The following is a 20482-nucleotide window of genomic DNA, read 5'->3' on the forward strand; positions in this document are numbered from 1 at the left end:
GAAGGAAAGGAACAGTATTTACCCTTAAGGGCCTCCTACCCGAGAATGGACTCCTTGCCAAAGACCCATTTGCCAGCCAAGAGCTTAGGTGTCCACATAGTTACCTAGTCAGAACACGAATCCACAGAAAACACCAGTCTGTCCTCATGGTGGAGGATTAAGTTGTGTAGCTGCTTTGAATATTCTTACCAACTATGCATGGCCATGGATTGCAGCCCTAGATAAGTGGATTTCAGCTATTTCAGAATGTACAGTACAGATGATAGTCAAACTGTGTTGAACTGGATTTGCCTTTTCTTTGACTCAGTGGGCTTGTCAGGTCATCTTCATGGTCATCTTCATGAGCATTAGGGGTCAGAGTCCAGCCTGCAGTAGTATCAAGTGCCAAAGACTAGACCCATTTTTTCCTGGCCCTTTGACATACTCTGGAGAATTTGTTTCCTTTATATTAAGTCCCTGATACCAACTTGCACAGTATTTGGCTGCTTCTCATACAAGCAGAAGGCAGATTATGAAACAATTTATCTCTTTTTGTTGTTTTCTGGAGATTTTAATTTTGTACAAATGAGCACTTAAAGCACATTTAGGAAGCCCCAATCAAGTGCTTGCTTTTGAGTAGTTCCAGAGCTGTTCTACCAAATGGTGAATTTGTTCAGTTTATCTTGTATTCTCCTTCAGAGAAAATTTTAAGAGGTTGAAACAGAGTTCACACTGGAGAGAGGGTGCTTAATAGTTTTTTTTTGCAACCATATAAACAACTTTGGCTCTAAAGGAAAGGGAGTGAATATTGAGCACTTAGGACTGGGGGGACATTAAAGCAGTTATTATATCTATTCTTCTTGTTCAAAAAGTTTAGTAGAGACATGGAAGTTAAAACTAGAACTGAATCTAATTTCTAGAGATGAAAACTACAATGTCTAAGATGAAACATACACTGAATGTGATTAATGGCAGATTAGACATTGAAGAAAAGATTAGTGAACTTGAAGACATAGCAATAGACACCATCTAGAATGAAACAGAGTGAAAACTTTTTTAAAAAGTGCAAAGAACATAAGTGAGTTGTGGGATAACTTCAAGTGGCCTAATATGTGTGTAATTGGAGTCCCCTAAGGAAGGGGAAGGGTAAAAAAAAATATTCTGAAGAAATAATGGCTGAATGTTTTTCAGATACTATGAAAACTATAAATCCTCAGATCCAGAAAGTTCAGTGAGGCCCAAGCACAAGAAACGTGAAGAAAACGAAACCAAAGCACTTCATAATCCAAACTGCTCATGACCAGTAATAAAGAGAAAATCTTTAAAATAGCCAAAGGAAAGACACATTACATGCAGACGAATAAACATAAGGTGACAGCAGATTTGTTGTAAAAAAACATGCAAGTGAGAATACATAGAGGAACATCTTTAGTTCTAGGAGGGTGGAGGGCATGGGCGGGGGAAGCAACCTGTCAAGTGAATGAAAATGAAAATGTTCTCAAACATGAAGGTGGAATAAAGCCTTTTTCAGACAGACAGTAACTGAAAGCCCTCATCATCAGCTGAACTACACTGTAATAAATATTAAAGGAATCCCTTTAGGTAGAAGGAAATACGAATCTGCACAAAGGAGCAAAGCGCACTGGAAATCGTAACTATATTAGAGCCTATATCAGTTTTTCCTCCTTATTAAAATGTCTTTAAAACATAATCCACCATTTCAATAAAAATAATCATCATGTAGCATTGGATTTATAATCTGTGTAAAAGTATAATGTATATAATACGAAGATACGGACTGGAAAGAGAGAAATGGAAGTATGTAATAGTAAAGGTGTTATGCTGTATGTGAATTAGTATAATATCATTTGACGTAGACTGTGATAAGTTAAACCTTCAAGCAACCACTGACAGCAGTCCTCGGAGACTTCCATACCCTGTTTCAATAAATGATAGAACAAGTCAACAGATGATCAGTAAGGATACAGAAACGTTGCAACAACACAATCTACTAATTTTACCTAGTTGGCATTTATATGTCACTCCACCCAACAACAGAATACACATTCTTTTCAAGATTCTTACCAAGATTGACCATATTCCGGGCCAGAAACAAATTTCGACAAAATTAGAAGGGTTCAAATATGTTCTCTGACTTCTGTCAGAGATCCCCAAGACCACCCTCAGGTCAGTGGTTCACTAGAAAGACTCACAGAACTCAGAAAAGCTATCATACTCATGGTTACAGTTTATTACAACAAAAAACTACAGGTTAAAATTAGTAAAGGCACATAAGGCAGAGTCCAGAAGGGACCACAAGATTTAAGTCATCTTCTCACAGTGGGGTGATATGGACAGCACTTAGTTCTCCCAGCAACGATGTGGGACAGCAGTAATGGTGTACTGCCGGCCAGGGAAACTCGCTCAGGCCATCATGTCCACGGTTTGTATTGGGGGTCAGTCAAGAAGGCATAGAACTTAATTATTTGGTCTCTAGTCTCCCTAGAGGTCAAAGTGGTATAGTGTGGCCTAAGACCTACACTGTAAATCACATTCTAAGTATAACTAAATGGCATGGCCTGAGGCCCCAGATGTACAAAGACACTCTTATCCGGTAGGATATTCCAAGGGCTTAGAGCTTTTCTCCCAGCTGATCAAAGGCCAGTCCTTTCTTTGGAATGTGCAGAGTTTGAACATCTCAAGCCTGTTTAGTCTTTACTGCATAGACCATAATGGAATTAATTTAGAAATCAATAACAGAAAGATCTTTGGACAATCCATGAGTGTTTGGAAACTAAATAACACAATTTTAAAGACGAAATCAAAAGTTAAATTAGAAAGTATTGTGAACTGAATAAAAATAAAAACATAACATATCAAAATTTGTATGATACTGCTAAAACTACTTGGTGAGAAATTCATCACACAAAGTGCATATATTAGAAAAGGAAAAAGGTCTCAGATGTATACTTTGGCTTCCACCCTAAGAAACTGGAAAAGGAAGAATAAATTAAGTCCAGTGTATGCAGAGGAAAGGAAATAATAAAGATCAGAACAGAAATAAATGAAGTAGAAAACAGGAAAATAATAGAGAAAAATCAGTGAAACCAAAGTCAATGAAATCAAAAGATCTCAATGAGAATTTCAGCTGTTCAACTGATAAACCGTTAGACTGTCCAGGATGAAAATAGAGGACACAAACTGTGCCGACATCAGGAATGGGAGAGATGTCACCATTAGAGATTCTACAGATACTAAAAGGATCAGGGAGCATTATAAACAACACTGTACCAATACATTTGACAACTCAGAAGAAATGGACAAACTACTTAAAAGATGTAAACTACCAAAGCTCACTTAAGAACAAAGAGATTATCTGAACAACCGTATATCAAAGAAATGGAATTTATAGTTAAAAAGCTTCCACACAGAAAACTCCAGGTCCAGATGGCTTTACTGGTAAATTCTACCAAACATTTAAGAACAAAATAGTAATTCTACACGAACTCTTCCAGGAAATTGAAGGGAGGAGAATACTTCTCAAGTCATTTTATGAGGTTAAGACTTACCCTAATCCCAAAATCAGACAGAGACATTACAAGGAATCTGTAGACAAATATTCCTCATGAACATAGATGAAAAAATTCCAAGCAGAAATTTAACAAATCAAATCTAAAAATATAAAAAAAGGCTAATACATCATGGTCAATAGGGTTTATCTCAGGAAAGGAAGTTTGGTTTAATATTTGAAAATCAGTCGATTTAATTCACCAGATTAAATAAAAGAGAACAACCCATAGACACAGAAAAAGGATTTGAGGAAATCCAACATCCATTTTTGATATAAACTCTTAGCAAAATTGGTGTAGAAGGGATCTTCCTCAACCTAATAAAGGGCATCTATGAAAAACTGATAGTTAACATCAAACTTCATGTGAAAGACTAAGTGCTTTCTCCCTTAGGTCAGTAATAAGATAAGGATGTCTGCTCTCACCATTTCTATTCAGTGTTGTACTGGAGGTTCTTGACAGTGCAATAAGGCAATAAATAGAAATAAAGGCATCCAGATTGGAAAGGGGGAAGTAAAACTGTCTTTATTTGCAAACAACATGATTGTGTAGAACTAATAAGTGAATTTAGCAAGGGTACAGAATATAAGATCACTATTCAAAAATCTATTGTATTTCTATATGTTAGCAATGAACAAAAGGAAATGAAAATTAAAACAATACCACTTACAACAGCATAATAAATATGAAATACTTAAGTCTAACAAAAGGTTTGCAAGGCATGCACACTGAAAGCTACAAACCATTGCTCAGAGATGTAAAGAAGACCTACATAAATGAAGAGACATACTCTGTGCATAGGTCAGAAAACTCAATACTGATTTTAATAGACATTTCACCAAAGAAGATGTATGGATAACAAATAAGCACATGAAAAGTCAGTATCATTAGTCATTATGGAAATGCAAATCAAAACCACAATGAGATACCACTTCACACCTACTTAGATGGCTATAACAAAACAGTCAGACAAGAACAAGTATTGACAGGAATGTGGAGAAACTGGAATGCTCATAAGTTGCTGGTGGGAATGTAAAATGGTATAGCCACTTTGGAAAACAAGTGTTTTTTAAACAGTTAAAAGTGAATTTGTTATCTGACCCAACAATTCCACTTCTAGGTATTTACCCAAGAGAATTAAAAATATATGTTCACACAAGAAAATTATACCTGAATGTTCATAGCAGCATTATTCATAATAGCCAAAACGGAAGCAACCCAAATGCCCGTTACTGGCAAATGGACAGATAAAATGCACTATATCCATACAGCAGTAGAAAGAAATGGAGTATTGCTGTAACTTGGAGGAACATTGAAAACATTATGCTAAGTGAAAGAAGTTAGACACAAAAGACCAGATATTATATGATTCTGTTTTTATGAAGTGTCCAGAAAAGGTAAATCTACAGAGACAGAAAGCAGATTAACAGTTGCCTGAGGCTGGGGCTGAGAATAGAGATTGATTTGGGCAATCAATCATTTGATCATTTGGGGATGATGGAAATGTTCTTAAACTGGATTGTGTTGATGGTTGTACAACTCTATGAGTTTATTTAAAAAATGTTGAATTTTACTTAAAATGAGTGAATTCTATAGCATGTAAATTATCTCTCAGTAGAGCTATTTTTAAAAAATGATATACTGTATACTGGTAATCCAGACACATAATATTGGTGAAAGAATAGACCAAAAAAATCAGTGGAACAGAATAGAGAGCCCAGAAATAGACCTACTCGACTATAATCAACTGATTTTTGACAAAGGAGCAAAGGCAATTCAATGGGGAAAGGTAGTCTCTTCAACAAATAGTGCTGGAACAAACGAACATACACATGCCACATATATATATATATGTGTGTATATATATATATATATATATATATATAGACAAAAACCTTATACCTTTCACAAATATCAACTCAAAATGGATTGTAGACCTAAATGTAAAATGCCAAACTATAAAACTTCTGGAAGATACCATAGGAGAAAACCTAGGTGACCTTGGATTTAGCAGTGGCGTTTTAGAGACCACACCAAAAGCACAATCCTTGAAATAAAAAATTGATAGGTTGGACTTTATTAAAACTAACAACTTCTGTTCTGTGAAAGACACTGTTAAGAGAATGAAAAGTCACAGACTGCGAGAAAATATTTACAGAATAGATATCTGATAAAGGACACGTATCCAAAATATACAAAGAACTCAAAAGTCAACAGTAAGAAAACAAACAACTGAATTGAAAAAAGGGCAAAAGATCTGACCAGACGTTTCACCAAAGAAGGTATACAGGTGGCAAATAAGCGTAAGAAAAGATCAATATCATATGCCATTAGGGAACTGCAAGTTAAAACAACAGTGAGACACCCCTATACATACTAGAATGACTAAAATTCAAAAAACTGATAACACCAAGTGTTGACAAGGATGCTGAATAGTAGGAACTCTCATTCATTGCTGGCGGGAATGCAAAATAGTACAGCCACTTTGGAAGACAGTTTAGTAGTTCCTTATAAAGCTAAAAATAAGATCTGATAGAAAAACCCAAACAAAATTTTTGGCCAACCCAATAATATTTATTCTTACAAAGCTATCTGTAAATTAAATATATTTATTTAGCTATTTCTTACAAACACATTCTCACCATACAATCCACCATTTCCCCTTCTTTGTATTTACCCAATTGAGTTGAAGTCTATGTCCACACAAAAACCTGCACGTGAATGTTTATAGTAGCTTTCTTCATAATTGCCAAAACTTGTAAGCAACCGTGGTGCCTTTAAATAATGAATAAATGGAATGTTATTTAACGACAAAAGGAAGTTAGCTATCTGCCTACAAAAAGACATGAAGGGAGCTTAAAAGCATATTTCTACGTGAACGAAGCCAATCTGAAAAGGCTACCTACTGGATGATTGCAATTATATGATATTCTGGACAAAGCAAAACTGTAGAGACAGTAAAAAGATTAGTGGTTGCCACGGGTTCAGGAGGAGGGCTAGAGGGATAGAGCACAATTTTCGGGCAGTGAGTCAATTCTGTGCGACGCTGCGATGGTGGATACATGACACCATGCATTTGTTAAAACTCATAGAACTTCACAACCGTAAGAGTGAACCCTAATGTAAACGATGGACTTTAGTTAATAAAAAGTAAGAGTCAATAAAAACAAAAGAAATCATGATGAAACATTAAAAAAGCGCAACCTCAATATAGCTGTTAAACAGTAACAAAATCTTTGGCCGATCCGCACCTTCTGTGACAACGTGGTCACCTCTGAGCTCCCCGGCACACTGTCCTCAGCTGTGGGCTCCCTGTGGATGGAAGTGGTTTCTCCTTCCCATGCAGTACGACCACCTCCTATCACCTTCTACAGCCTAGAGGGACTGTCACAGTTTGATAAGAGCACCTTGGAGGAGGCCCTTCTCAGAGTGATGCATGGGAGGCTCTGGGTCACTTGCTGGCGTTTGGTGTGTTTGGTCCCCTCTGCGGTGGTGTCTGCTCTGAAAGCCAGCAGCTCACTTGACAGGTGTTGCTTGGGAGGCCCCAGACCTGGGTTCTCGTTCCTGCTGTGCTGTTAACTGCCTGTCAGGTTTTGGGCAAGTCGCTTACTTTACCATGATGGCTCTCAGCTTCTTCGTCTATAAAATGAGTGGCTTTCCCAGGGACCTCTCTGGCCCCTTCCAGCTGCAGAGCCGGACTGTGTCCGCATTGAAGCTTCTCGCACCCTCGTGCGTGGAGTGAACGTGTGCAGTGTGTGTTTCCCGGTACCCCAGGGCACTTGACACAGCAGAAACCCTCCCCGCGGGGCTCCCTCTCTGCCTCCAATTGCAGGCGGGGACCTGGAGCCCGACGTGCCCCAGCCTGGTTGCCCAGAGCAGGGGCTGAGGTTGGTGCTCGGTTTACACAACAGCTGCTCCTCTCAGCATTGTTGTTTCTCAGTCTTTCATGCTTTCATATCCCGTCCCAGCCCTGAACTCTCTCTTGGCAAAGAGTAACCCCTCCATCTCCCAAGATGTGCCCACACAGCAATGTTCTGGGTGTTTTCTTGGCCTGGAACTGAGAGGTGGCTTGGGGTGTTGTCGTCACTACAGAACTCTAGGGCTGAGAGTTGGAAGAGTTTCCTGGTAACTGAGGCTCCTGAGAGCATTTGGAAATGTTTTGTGTTCAATCGGTTAAGTGTACATCATGGGACAGAAGATACTCTGTACCTAGTATTGTGCTGTGAGCCTACCTGTACTTACTTTAAAAAATTCTTTAAGGACCTTGAGACATACTTGAATGAGAAGCTCTGTTAGATCTGAATGGAATCATGGTGAAGTACCCGATCAAATTCTCAACCTGGATATCAAAGTCAAATGGTGCTTTCTGTATATATAGGGGCCTCCTTCATCTGAAACTTATGGATATTCTTTTTGGTACTCCATTTTGCTGTTCCCTTTTGTCCTTAAAGAGAGAGGGCAGAGTATCTGCTTCTCTAATATTATCTGGCCCTCTAGAGTAATATTAAAAAATTAAGCCCCATGGGGCTTCCCTGGAGGCGCAGTGGTTGAGAGTCTGCCTGCCGATGCAGGGGACACGGGTTCGTGCCCCGGTCCGGGAAGATCCCACGTGCCGCGGAGCGGCTGGGCCCGTGAGCCATGGCCGCTGAGCCTGTGCGTCTGGAGCCTGTGCTCCGCAGCGGGGAGAGGCCCCAGCAGTGAGAGGCCCGCGTACCGCAAAAAAAAAAAAAAAAAAATTAAGCCCCATGAAAAACAACTTACCCAGTTTTTGTATGTTGATTTTTTTTTTAGGACTTTGTTTAGAGAAGTTGCCTATTTCTTCTTCTACCAGTAATCTCCTTGTGGATCGGGAACAGGATGTCATCACGTGTTATGAGAAGGCAGGGGACATTGCACTCCTGTACCTCCAAGAGATAGAAAGGGTAAGTGAGGACCATGTGTTCGTTCAGTTGATAATTTTTAAAAATTTCAAATCAGATCTCACAGAACTGTGGTCAGCCTCTGGAAGCCTTCAGCTTGTCTGTCTCTGGGTGCAAAGCTTTGCTTCTGTTCTTTAATGCTATGGAGAATATGGTGGTAAATGCGGCACCTTGTGAAAATAGATGCGTCAGTGTTTGGGAACCATTTTAACATCCTCTGAGCAGAAATGACACTATGCATCTGTTTATACCCTCAGTGCCCCGAAGCTGGCTACTCATTCCTGTTCTCATAGGCAAGACAGGTTGAGCTTCCTTTGTACTTGTGTGGATTCTGTACCAACACAGGGTACATCTGGAGTTTGGGAGGCTTTACCTCAATGGTCATGCCAAAGGGCTGCTGGGGACTCTCAGCCAACCTGCTTGGAGCAGGCTGTGTTCCTTGAGACCATCTGGGATGGTTTTCTCCCAGCAGTCAGTGGTTTGCCTCTGCTGTGGGGAATGAAACCAGAAGCTGATCAGAGGGCCATCTGAGGAGAGAACGAGTGAGCAAGGCACCCTGAGCTCACGCCCTCAGACAGAGGACGTTGAAGGCTGGATGAGGCTGGGGAGCTTGGGCAATTTGTCTGTTCAGAAGGATCGCTGTCTTTGGCTCTGCTCTTCACTAAGTTACCTCCTTCACTTCTCAGCGTTAATGTTCCTGTCTGTAAAAGGAGCATGATAATGGTTCCTACTTCATGAAGTTCTTGTGGGCATTGTAAAAGGTCCTTTAAATAAAGGCATTTAGCCCAGATTCAGAAATGAATTGGATTCTTGGTAATTGACACTTATTTTTCCTAAAAACAATAGCTCCTAGTCAAGTCCGCCCCTTGCAGAGCTTCCTGGTGTTCTAACCAAGGCTCGGTCCTGATATTTCCCCTTTCGGACCCAGAGATGCATCCTGTGAGATTGTTTAAAATGAGTAGAAGTTCTGTGAGACTTTTTGAAAATGGTCAGAATCTTGTTTCCCATCAACTTATGGGTTCTCTGTTTCCTTAAGGATTAGAATAGAGAGGGACTACCAAAGTCTTGATAGTTTTTGTTATTTTATAAGTGTACAGACTGGAAGTAGTTTCTTTCATAGAAATCTTTTTGTAGTGTGTTGATGTGGGTGGCAAGGATCAGAATTACCTTTCAAGAGCAGGGAGAGTAGGGTGAGAGCCACAGAGAAGAGGGGGAGAGGATGATGGGAGTGGTGTCTGGCCTGGCCCATACCAGAATGGTTTATACATCATGGTTCGCGATATCCAGGAATTCAGGAATATATTTGGCTGTCTTGCCAAAATGTTGTTCTATGAGAAAGGAATTATTTGTTATTCAGAACTGATGGTACGATCTTTAGAGAAATGATCATGCAGCTTGATTTTAAAATCTGCATGATTTTCTTTGTCTACCTCCCTGATGGCCAGTTCTGGGCAGCTGAGAAGTCTGCTTATGCCAGCTAAGCTGTTCTTGTGGACCCCACAGTCCTTGCCACTTAGAGGACCTTATTTTGCATTTTACTCTCTGTTGTCACGCTGGGGCTGCCTTCTCCTGGCTGGGAGAAAGGAGGTTCATCTGTTATGTGTGTCTTTAATGATGTGGGAATTGGCAGATCTAGATGTACTTCCTGTTGTGTTCCTTTATAACCACCTATTCACCACTGGGTTCTTTAGCCAGACCAGAAAGGAGACTCTCATAATCGTAGGATTTAAAATAAATATTTTTCGTGGTTTTGAGGAAACAGTGATCATAGGATGTTAGATTTTGAGAAAAAAATGGAGGCCCAGAAAGGGAGACCCCCAAGGACACACAGGAAGTTAGGGCCAAAGCTAAGATTAGAACTCAGCTCTTCTGACACCTAGTTCATCATCACTTACTTCATTATCCCAGGCCGCTGCCAATAAATGTGGAACCCCGTAGTTTCTTACACCCTTATATGTAGAAAGTGCTCAATAAGTATTTGACCAAGCAAGCCATAGCTCTTAGTAGTGTGGGGAAGCAGCCTCACTCAGTGTATGGTTCAATTTCAGGGTATATATTAGATGACTTTCACATTTCTGGCTCTGATTTTCCAGTCTGAGTTTTCCTTCATGGGAAACCACTTTGGGTCTCCCCAGATCCAGGAAGCTGGGGTATTAGAAATGAGAGAGATTGAATGAATGAAACATCTGTTTTGACTGTAGTAGATGCTCAATAAATTATCTGTGACTAATTAGAAGTCTAGGGGAAAAATGACCTTCCTTAAGTGACCACTGGGCTTGGTGGAAGTTCAGGGGTTTTTATGAGGCAAGACAATTGTGCCATGCAGAGGAAGATACCTGTTTGGCCTTTTTTTTCTTCCTTTAACTTAAGTGACTTTTAAGAATTATGCTAAATTGAAAACAAATGTTAGGAAAATAAAATCTGAAGGAAGCAAAAGACTGGGGCAAGCTTAGGTAAATAGTGCTTTGCTTTTCTGGGTAGGTAGCCCTTTAAGTAGAAAACCCCACACACTGTTCCTGTGTTTGTTCTGCTGGGCAAAGACAGTCTTTCAGTGGTTTTTCCCCTCATTTCCCAGCCATTCTAAAGCGAAGAAACTTCTGTTTGCCGGGACCTTTTGGCATTTTATTTATGTGTTGCCTCTTAATGTCATTCACTAGCAAGGATAAAATTTGAGGAGAACTTTTGAGCACAGTTTGGAGTATTGTGGAAAATGTTTTTTCATAATCTGGAACCATCGATTTGTTTCTGCTACAGCCTCATTCCTCTTCTAGTTTCTCTAAGAGTGGGTATGTTTAGCAACGTTAGTGTTGTTTGTTTCCTGAAGGGCGGGGGCTCTTCAGAAAGGGGGCTGACCTTGGCTTCCCCTCCAGGCGGCTAAGTTAAGTTGGGAGAGGCAGCAGGGCCCAGGGGTTAAGTGACGCCGGCGTTGGGATCCTGGCCTTGCCACCTCTTAGCTGTGGAACATCAGGCAAGTTACTCAACCTCTCTGTGCTGCCTCCGAACCTCAGCTGTAAAATAGCAATAATAATTGCTGTAAGGCTGATGTGAGCATAAATTGGGTCAACTCATGTTGTTCCCAGTACATGTTTAGCACACATTAAATGTTCGTTTTATTGTCATTATCTGTTCCTGTGTCACCTGGCGGTGGAATCTTTCCTAACCTTCGAAGATTTCAGATATTTAGATGAAAATATGGAGTATTTTAGACATGCTGTTTTATTAAAAGTGTTAAATAATTTTAAAGAGATATTTATGGAGTAATTTTTTCAGGAGAATTTGGTTTTCCATTTCTTGCCTGGAAGCTAATGGAACACCATCTTGCCTAGAGTCCCCATATCATATCCGGGTTCTGAATCTCTGTTCACCCCGGCTGTTTGACCTTGGTCCAATCGTTTATATCTGTGTGCTTCAGCTTTCCATTTTCATGGCGGGATTAATACTGCCTGACTTGTCTGGGGAAGAAAACCAGTGAGCCACCAGTGTTCTCCACCCAGTATGATAGGAGCTTTCCATGTACTGTTCTCCCTCCTTGTTCCAAACAGGGATGCAGGGCCAAAGGAAATTTGAATACCTGAAAGCCGTGTGCATTGAATATTTGTTTAGTGTTGTCCTTGTTACATTAGGGTCACAGAGACATCTGCTAATAATTTTCTCTGATAGTTTGTTCTCTGAAGGGGAATGAGAAATACCTCCAAAATTATGCATATAGAATAATTTAATCAAGCAAACCAAATTAGAATAGATTGACATGACATAGGTTGACCTTGATTAGTTTATCTTTGGATGGTGGCATTACACCAACAGTAAATAAAGTTATCTGCCCCACAAGAAGCTTCTAAAGGTGCAATGATAGGAATAAAGATGACTTCACCCTCGAATATCATAATATGAGCCCTGCTTTTGGCAAATGAAATCATCCTGTCTCTGTCCTTTGCATGCATCAGCCAGCCAGCTGGGTATGGCTTTCTTGAGCAGAAGCCACGCCAGGGTGGAACCTTACCTTCTGCTGACAGTTCATTTCTTTACACCCTATTTTAGAAAAGAAGTTAATGCTAAATTATGGGACACCCATAGTTATTTTATGGGCTGTTTCAGCGTTGAAGTGTTAAGAAACAGCTGGTGCCCAAATGTTGCAGGGCCCAGCCTAGACTTCATCTGTTCATCAGGAGCCGTTCACTGGTCATCGTGGTCAGTCCTTGAGTGGATTCTGTCCTCCCCACAGGAAGAACTTGCAGTGACACAGCTGAGACGTTGGATTCACAACTGGATTAGATTAAGGTTACTGTGTGTCTTGAACTCAAACAAGATGTCCTAAGAAAAGTACTCAGGGCTACTGACACGGAAGGCAGGGTGTGACTCTGGAGGTCCATGTGGCTGTGCTTTAGGGTCTAAAACATGAGACCATGAAAAAAAGATGGATTCTCCCTTCTCTTCTCCTTCCCAATCCCTGCCTTTTCACTTAAGCTGAAGCAGCAGGTTATAGGTCATGGCTTAATGTAGTGCATCTGAATAAACTATTTCCTTAAAGAAATGTCAAGAAACTGACTGGCCAGTATGTTGCTCCGACTTTGAGGCTGCCATCTGACTGGCTGGGAAAGGAGGCTACAGCACACTTAAAGCTGAGTTAGAAAAGCCTGGAAACCAGAGAAGAACAGTAGCTTATTTTTATTTTTGTATGTTCTTGGTCAGTCTTTGCCCTCATAATTTTATAGCATTAAAGGGGCCTATATCTGTCTTTTTTCACTCAAGATTACATCAAAACTTCAAAGTGTTGTCATGGTTATGTAATATTTTACCAAGTGGATGGCCTCTATGGTATAATTCACTTATAGTAGGGTATAGCCTGTTTTTATACTGCTCTGGTGCCAGCTTCCTTCAGGTAGCTTTCCCCTTGTTTTGCTTTGTTTCCTAAGGGCAAATTCCCAGAAGTCGGGACATTTTTAACATTCTCGTTACTATATATTGTATCCAATTGCTTCCTACAAGTCATACTAACATCTTATACCTTTGGCCATACAGGAGAGTAGTGGTTGCTTCACAATCTTGACGGGGTTGCATTTGTTTCTAAGTTACTTTGCTGATTTGCTAGGTGAAAACAGTACTTTGCCATTTTGGCCTGCATTTCTTTGACTATCAGTCAGGGTGAAATTTTTTCCATCTATTTGCTTACTAGCTATATTTCTTTTCTTTTTTTAAAATCACAGCATTATTGAGATATAATTCACATACCATAGAATTTACCCATTTAAAGTATTCAATTCAGTGGTTTTTAATATAGTCACAGAGTTGTGCAACCATCACCAATACTTAATTTCAAAACATTTTCATCACCCCCAAAAGAAACCCTGTACGCATTAGCAGTCACTCCCTATTTACCTCCAATTTCTCCAGTCTCTATAGATGTGTATATTCTAGACACTTCCTGTAAATCAGACCATACAACATGTGGTCTTTTATGACTGGCTTCTTTGGCTCAGCGTAATGTTCTCATGTTGCAGCACGCATCGGTACTTCATTTCTTTTTATTGCCAAATAATATGCCATTGTATGGCGATACTGCATTATGTTTATCCATTCATTATTTTATCGTTTATTATTTGGGTTGTTTCTACTTTGGGCTGTTATAATAATGCTGCTATAACTTTTTGTATATAAGATTTCATGTGGACAAATGTTTTCATTTTTCTTGAGTATATTCCTGGGAGTGGAATTGCTGGGTCATATGATAACTTTATGTTTAACCTTGTTATATTTCCTTTTTGTTTGTTTATACTTTCTCTCTGGTTTTAAGATGTCGTATTATTCTTATAATTTGAATAAAGCTTTTATACCATAAATATGTTAACCCATTATTATGTTTGCTCTGAATGATTTCCCACTCAGTACTTTTCCATTTCTAAATTGTTCATACATTTTAAACCTATTATATATATTAGTTGAATCTGATTATCTTTTTATTACATTTATTTCATTGTTTTAAAGCCGAAGTACTGAGATAAATCTTCTCTAGGATATAAAAAGTTTTCAACCATTTTCCATTTTAAAAAAAAAAACTTTTAATTTTCAAATCTTGTTGGAGAGATTTATTTTGGTGTATGATATTAGATATGACTCTAATGTTTTCCTCAAACTTCAGTACCACTTTAAGATGATCTTATCTTTCTTTTTTCATATTTTCTGTTATGTATTTTAAGTCATTTAATAAAATTTTAGACACAACAGTGATTTCTGAACTTTCCTAGTTTGTTCTGCTAATCTTATATTGCACCAGTGTGACACTGTTTAATAAGTGCTTCTTTATGATATGTTTTAACATCTGAAGGGATTAGTAACTACTTATTTTTCAGAATACCCTTTGTCCTTTTCTGTTGGTATTTCTAGATGCATTTTAGAATAATTGGGATTTGGTCAAATTTTTATTAACGCTATACATTGGTTTGGAGAATTATATTTAGTCTTTACTCACCTGTGACCATGATACCTCTTTCCATTTTGCAAGATTTTTGTTTTACAGACTTCAGTAGATGGATTGTATTCCCAGATCTTTTCTATTTGTATTGCTTCGCATATAGGATCATTTTTTTCATTGCATTTTCACATATAGCAATGCTTTGGTTTTTAAAATTCAATTACAAAAATATTTAATGAGTGCCTTCTTTGTTCTGCACACTGTGCTTGACACCAGGGGCACTAGAGGAAATAAGCCACAGAGCATGTCCTCAGGAAACTTACTGTTTTCTGAGGACACAGGTCCATAAACAGCACGTGGGCTGCTTTGGTGGGGAACGCTCAGAGAATTCTGCAAGCCCAGAGAAGGGTCTTGGACCCGTGCGGAAGTTCAGGGATGGCTCCTGGAAGAGATGACACCTGAGCTGAACCTTGAAGGCTGACAAGGATAGGAATACAGGGTTATCAGCCACAATACTGAACTCCTCCATAAAAATAGAGTTGATTCTTTTCATTTTTCTAAGGATATGAACATATGGCAGAGGAATGATTTTTGTCATTATTCTTTCTTCCTTTCTACTGTTTTCCACTTTATCTCTCTTTCATGCCCTATCTCCAGACTTTTCTAAAACAATGTTATTATAAAGGTGGTGGAAAGTATCCTTATTTTGTTCCTACTTGAAGGTGATACTTTAATATATCTCCAGTAAGGGTTATAGTGTTTACATGCTCATTGAGTTTCTCATTTGCAGTTCATAACAATTATGTAGGTATATATTATTATCCCCATTAATCAGATGAAAACAGTGAAGATCTGAGAGATCAAAGTAGTTGTCCTAAGTCCACAAGTGGTGAGGAATGTCAGAACCAGACCTTGAACCTGGGCCTTTTGACCTAAAATCTTTGGCCCCAGCCCACTTTCTGTCATGCTTCCTCAGGTGTTGGGTGTGTGCTTTTGCCCAAGCAGGCTGTACTTGTTAAGGATACTTGTTGGCAGTCCTCTCACAAGGAAGTGTTTATCCACAGAAAAACTGGTGGCTTCAACACTGCCAAACAATGCTCCTGCCCAGGCCCATGTGTTAGAGGCTCTTTGTGAGGAAGGGATTAAATCCAAGATACTTAGACTTCAGGGCAAACTCTGAGCTAAGCTATTCCCTCTCTCATCCACCTTGCATTTTTCCCATCCTGACTCATCCTGGCAGCCCTGACCTTGTCTTTTGGACTTTGTTCTGCAAGCAAATGCAGACTAATAGGACAAAGGGAGAGGAGTCAGACTGCAGAGTCAGGTAGACCTGAGTTTCAACACCAGCCTTAACACTCGTTAGCCATGTGATTTGGGCAACTTGCTCAGTGGAGCAAAGTCTCAGTTTCCCCTTCAGTAAAGAGAGGGTAATAGTGTGCGTCTCAGTGGGTTTTTGTGGGAGAATGAATGAGATAGTCTATGTACCTACATAGTGCCTAATGCAGAATAGGTTATTTTCTTATTGCTTTTTTCCCTGCATTTCTTATTGGCCCTGCAAATTTATTCATTCATTCATTTACTATGTGTTTTATTCATTTACTACACTTACTATGTATATTGAATGCTTACCCTGTCCCAGACACTGCAGTAGACACTGGATATATTAGTAAATGGAATAGACATGGCCCCTGACTTTGCAGAAGGTGCAGCACCATGGAGGGAGACAGCCAATAATCAAGTAAAAAATACATTAATAGGGCTTCCCTGGTGGCGCAGTGGTTGGGAGTCCGCCTGCCGATGCAGGGGACATGGGTTCGTGCCCCAGTCCAGGAGGATCCCACATGCCACGGAGCGGCTGGGCCTGTGGGCCATGGCCACTGGGCCTGCGTGTCCGGAGCCTGTGCTCTGTAATGGGAGAGGTCACAACAGTGAGAGGCCTGCGTACCACAAAAAAAAAAAAAAAAAAAAAAAAAAATTATAAGATACATATATATACACACACAAACTGGAATAAACAAATCACTGTGACGAGCAATAAACAAAACCAAACCCAGAAATGACCCAGGTATTGGAACTATCTGATAGGAACTTTAAAATACCCATGAGTTATATGTTAAAGGATATCATGAAAAGATATACAACATGCAGGAACAGATGGGAATTTCAACAAGGAGAAGGAAACTGTAAAAAAAGTATAATTAAAATGCTAGAAATAACAAAACATGATATAAGAGATGAGGAACTTCTTCGATAGCTTTTAGAAGGCTGGAAAGAGCTAAGAAAAAACTTTCATATGACGATAGGTTAATAGAGATTATTCAAAGAGAAACACAAAAAGAAAATTAAAAAGAGTGGGAAAAAAACAGAACAGAGCATCCAAGAGCTGTGGGAAAATGTCATATATATGTATTTGGCGCCCCAAGAGGATAAGAGAGAGAAACTGGAACAGAAGAACTATTTGAAGAGAAAATGGTTGGGCTTCCCTGGTGGCACAGTGGTTGAGAGTCTATCTGCCGATGCAGGGGACACAGGTTTGTGCCCTGGTCTGGGAAGATCCCACATGCCGCGGAGCGGCTGGGCCCGTGAGCCATGGCCACTGAGCCTGTGCATCCAGAGCCTGTGCTCTGCAACGGGAGAGGCCACAACAGTGAGAGGCCCACGTACCGCAAAAAAAAAAAAAAAAAGAGAGAAAATTGTTAAGAAGTTTTCAGAATTACTGAAACACAGCAAGGAATCTCAGATCCAAGAATCTCAGAGAACCCCAAGCAGGATAAATGCAAACATACACTTAGACACATCATAGTCAGTGTTGTAAATCAAAGACAAAAGTCTTGAAGGCAACCAGAGAAAAAGAAACTTTAAATACAGAAGAATAAAGATAAGAGTTATAGAAGACTTATCATCAGAAAACAATATACAGATTAGAAGACACTGGAAAGACAAATAAAGACTTTTTTAGAACAAAGAAAAGTTGACAGAATGCATTGCCAGCACGCCTGTGTGACAGGAAATGTTAAAGAAGTTCTTCAAGCAGAAGAAAATACAGACCCACACAGTGAAATCAAGAGCATCATAAATGGTTACAATGAGGGTAAATAAAGAAGACTTTCAGGCTTCCCTCGTGGCGCAGTGGTTGAGAGTCCGCCTGCCAATGCAGGGGACACAGGTTTGTGACCCGGTCAGGGAAGATCCCACATGCCACGGAGCGGCTGGGCCCGTGAGCCATGGCTGCTGAGCCTGCGCGTCCGGAGCCTGTGCTCCACAACGGGAGAGGCCACAACAGTGAGAGGCCCGCGTACCGCAAAAAAAAAAAAGAAGACTTTCTTATGTTTAATTTCTTTAAAAGATAATCGACTGCCTAAACCAAATATATGAACAATGTATTATGAGATTTATAATATAGAAGTAAAATGTGTGACAACAATAGCAAAAAAGCTAGTGGAGGAAATAGAAGTATATTGTTATCGGGTGTTTAAACTATATATGAATTGGTGTAATATTACTTAGAGATGTTATAAAGAGCTACATTATAAACCCTAGGGCAGCCACTAAAAAATAAGAAAGAGACATAATTAACCAGTTGATAGTGGAAATGAAATGGAATCATCAATCCAAAAAAAAACAAAAGAAGAAAGTGAGAAAAAGGAACAAAGAACATATGGGACAATAAAACAAAAACTAGCAAGATGATTCCAACCATGTCAATAATTATATTAAATGTAAATTGTCTAAGCACCCCAATTTAAAGGCAGAGATTTTCTATCTACAAGAAAATGATTTAAATATTAAAACATAGGTAGATAAAAGGTAAAATTACACACTATGCAAACAATAATCAAAACAAAGCTAGAGTGACTGTATTATATCATAAAGTAGAATTAGAAACAAGGAATATTATAGGAGATAAAGGGAGATATAATAAAAGGAGTCAATTCATCAAGACATTATAATCCTAAAAGTGTGTATACCTAATAATAGAGCTTCAAGATATAGAAAACAAAATGTATAGAAGAGTTTATAACATTAAATGTGTATAGTAGAAAAGAAGAAAAATTTCAAATCAATGATCTACATTTCCAACTCAAGGAACTAGAAAAAGATGAACAAATTAAAGCCAAAATAAGCGGAAGGAAGGGAATAAGAACGATTAGAACAGAAATCAGTGAAATAGAAAACAGATAAACAGTAGAGAAAACTAGTGAAACCAAAACTGGAGTCTTAGAAAAGATCAATAAAATTTGTGTAAACTATTAATAAGCTGAACAAGAATTAAAGAGAGAAGACACAAATTATCAATACCCAGAAAAAAGGAGGCACTTCTATAGAGCTATAGACATTGAAAGGCTGTAAGGGAAAATTATGACCAACTTTATGCAAATAAACTTGATCATTTGTAGAAAATAGACAAATTCCCTGAAAGACACAAGGTACCAAAGCTCACTCAAGAAAGAATAGATAACTCAAGTATACCTATATGAATTAAAGAAATTGACTTTATCATTAAAAATCGTCCCATAAAGAAAACTACAGGTCAAGTTGGCTTCCTTGGTGAATTCAATGAAGAGAGATTCAGTTTAAGGGAGAAATGAGGCCAGTACTATAGAAGCTTTCAGAAAGTAGAAGAGGAGTAAAACACTCCCTAACTAATTTTATGAGACCAGTATCTCTTTTTTTTTTGTATTAATTGATTAATTAATTAATTAATTTTTGGCTGTGTTGGGTCTTCATTGCTGCGCGTGGGCTTTCTCTAGTCGCGGTGAGTGGGGGCTACTCTTTGTTGCGGTGTGTGGGCTTCTCATTGCGGTAGCTTCTCTTGCTGTGGAGCACGGGCTCTACGCACGTGGGCTCCAGTAGTTGCGGCACTTGGGCTCTAGAGCACAGGATCAGTAGTTGTGGTGCACGGGCTTAGTTGCTCTGCGGCATGTGGGATTTTCCCAGACCAGGACTCGAACCCGTGTCCCCTGCATTGGCAGGAGGATTCTTAACCACTGCGCCACCAGGGAAGTCCCAGAGACCAGTATCTCTTATGAATACAGATGCAGATATCCTCAACAAAATACCAGCAAACTGAATCTAACAGCATAGAGAAGGAATTATATACCAGCAAGCGAGATTCTTTTCAGAAATGCAAGATTGATTTAACGTATGGAAATCAATGAATGTAATACAACATATAAATAGAATAAAAGACAAAAACCACATGATAATGATAATCTCAGTAGATGCAGAGAACTCATTTGGCAAAGTCCAACAATCCCCATGATAACAAAAACACACAACAAACTAGGAATAGAAGTAAAGAAAAATTAAAAAAAAAAGAAATTAATATCCTCAACCTGATAGAAGGCATCCATGAAAACCCATGTCTAACAACATATCTAATGGTGGAAGAGTGGATGCTTTCCTTCCAAGATCAGATTAGGCAGGAAAAAGAAATAAAAGGCATCCAGATTGAAAAGGGAGGGACTTCCCTGGTGGCACAGTGGTTAAGAATCCGCCTGCCAGTGCAGGGGACGTGAGTTTGAACCCTGGTCCGGGAAGATCCCGCATGCTGTGGAGCAACTAAGCCCGTGCGCCACAACTACTGAGCCCACGTGCCACAACTA

The 20482-nt window shown here is 39.3% G+C and overlaps 1 protein-coding gene across 11 annotated transcripts in view; it reads left to right on the forward strand.

The window, feature by feature from the left end:
• TTC7B (tetratricopeptide repeat domain 7B) overlaps positions 1-20482 on the forward strand; it is a 236934-nt gene that overhangs the window by 48897 nt on the left and 167555 nt on the right. For all 11 annotated transcript variants that reach the window (XM_067727813.1, XM_067727818.1, XM_067727860.1 and 8 more), the window contains one exon: positions 8340-8470. In XM_067727813.1, coding sequence (XP_067583914.1) covers positions 8340-8470 — 131 coding nt within the window. The remainder of the gene's footprint in view (positions 1-8339; positions 8471-20482) is intronic.

The sequence above is a fragment of the Pseudorca crassidens genome, chromosome 1 (assembly GCF_039906515.1).
Source record: "Pseudorca crassidens isolate mPseCra1 chromosome 1, mPseCra1.hap1, whole genome shotgun sequence".
In the NCBI taxonomy this organism is placed as follows: Eukaryota; Metazoa; Chordata; class Mammalia; order Artiodactyla; family Delphinidae; genus Pseudorca; species Pseudorca crassidens.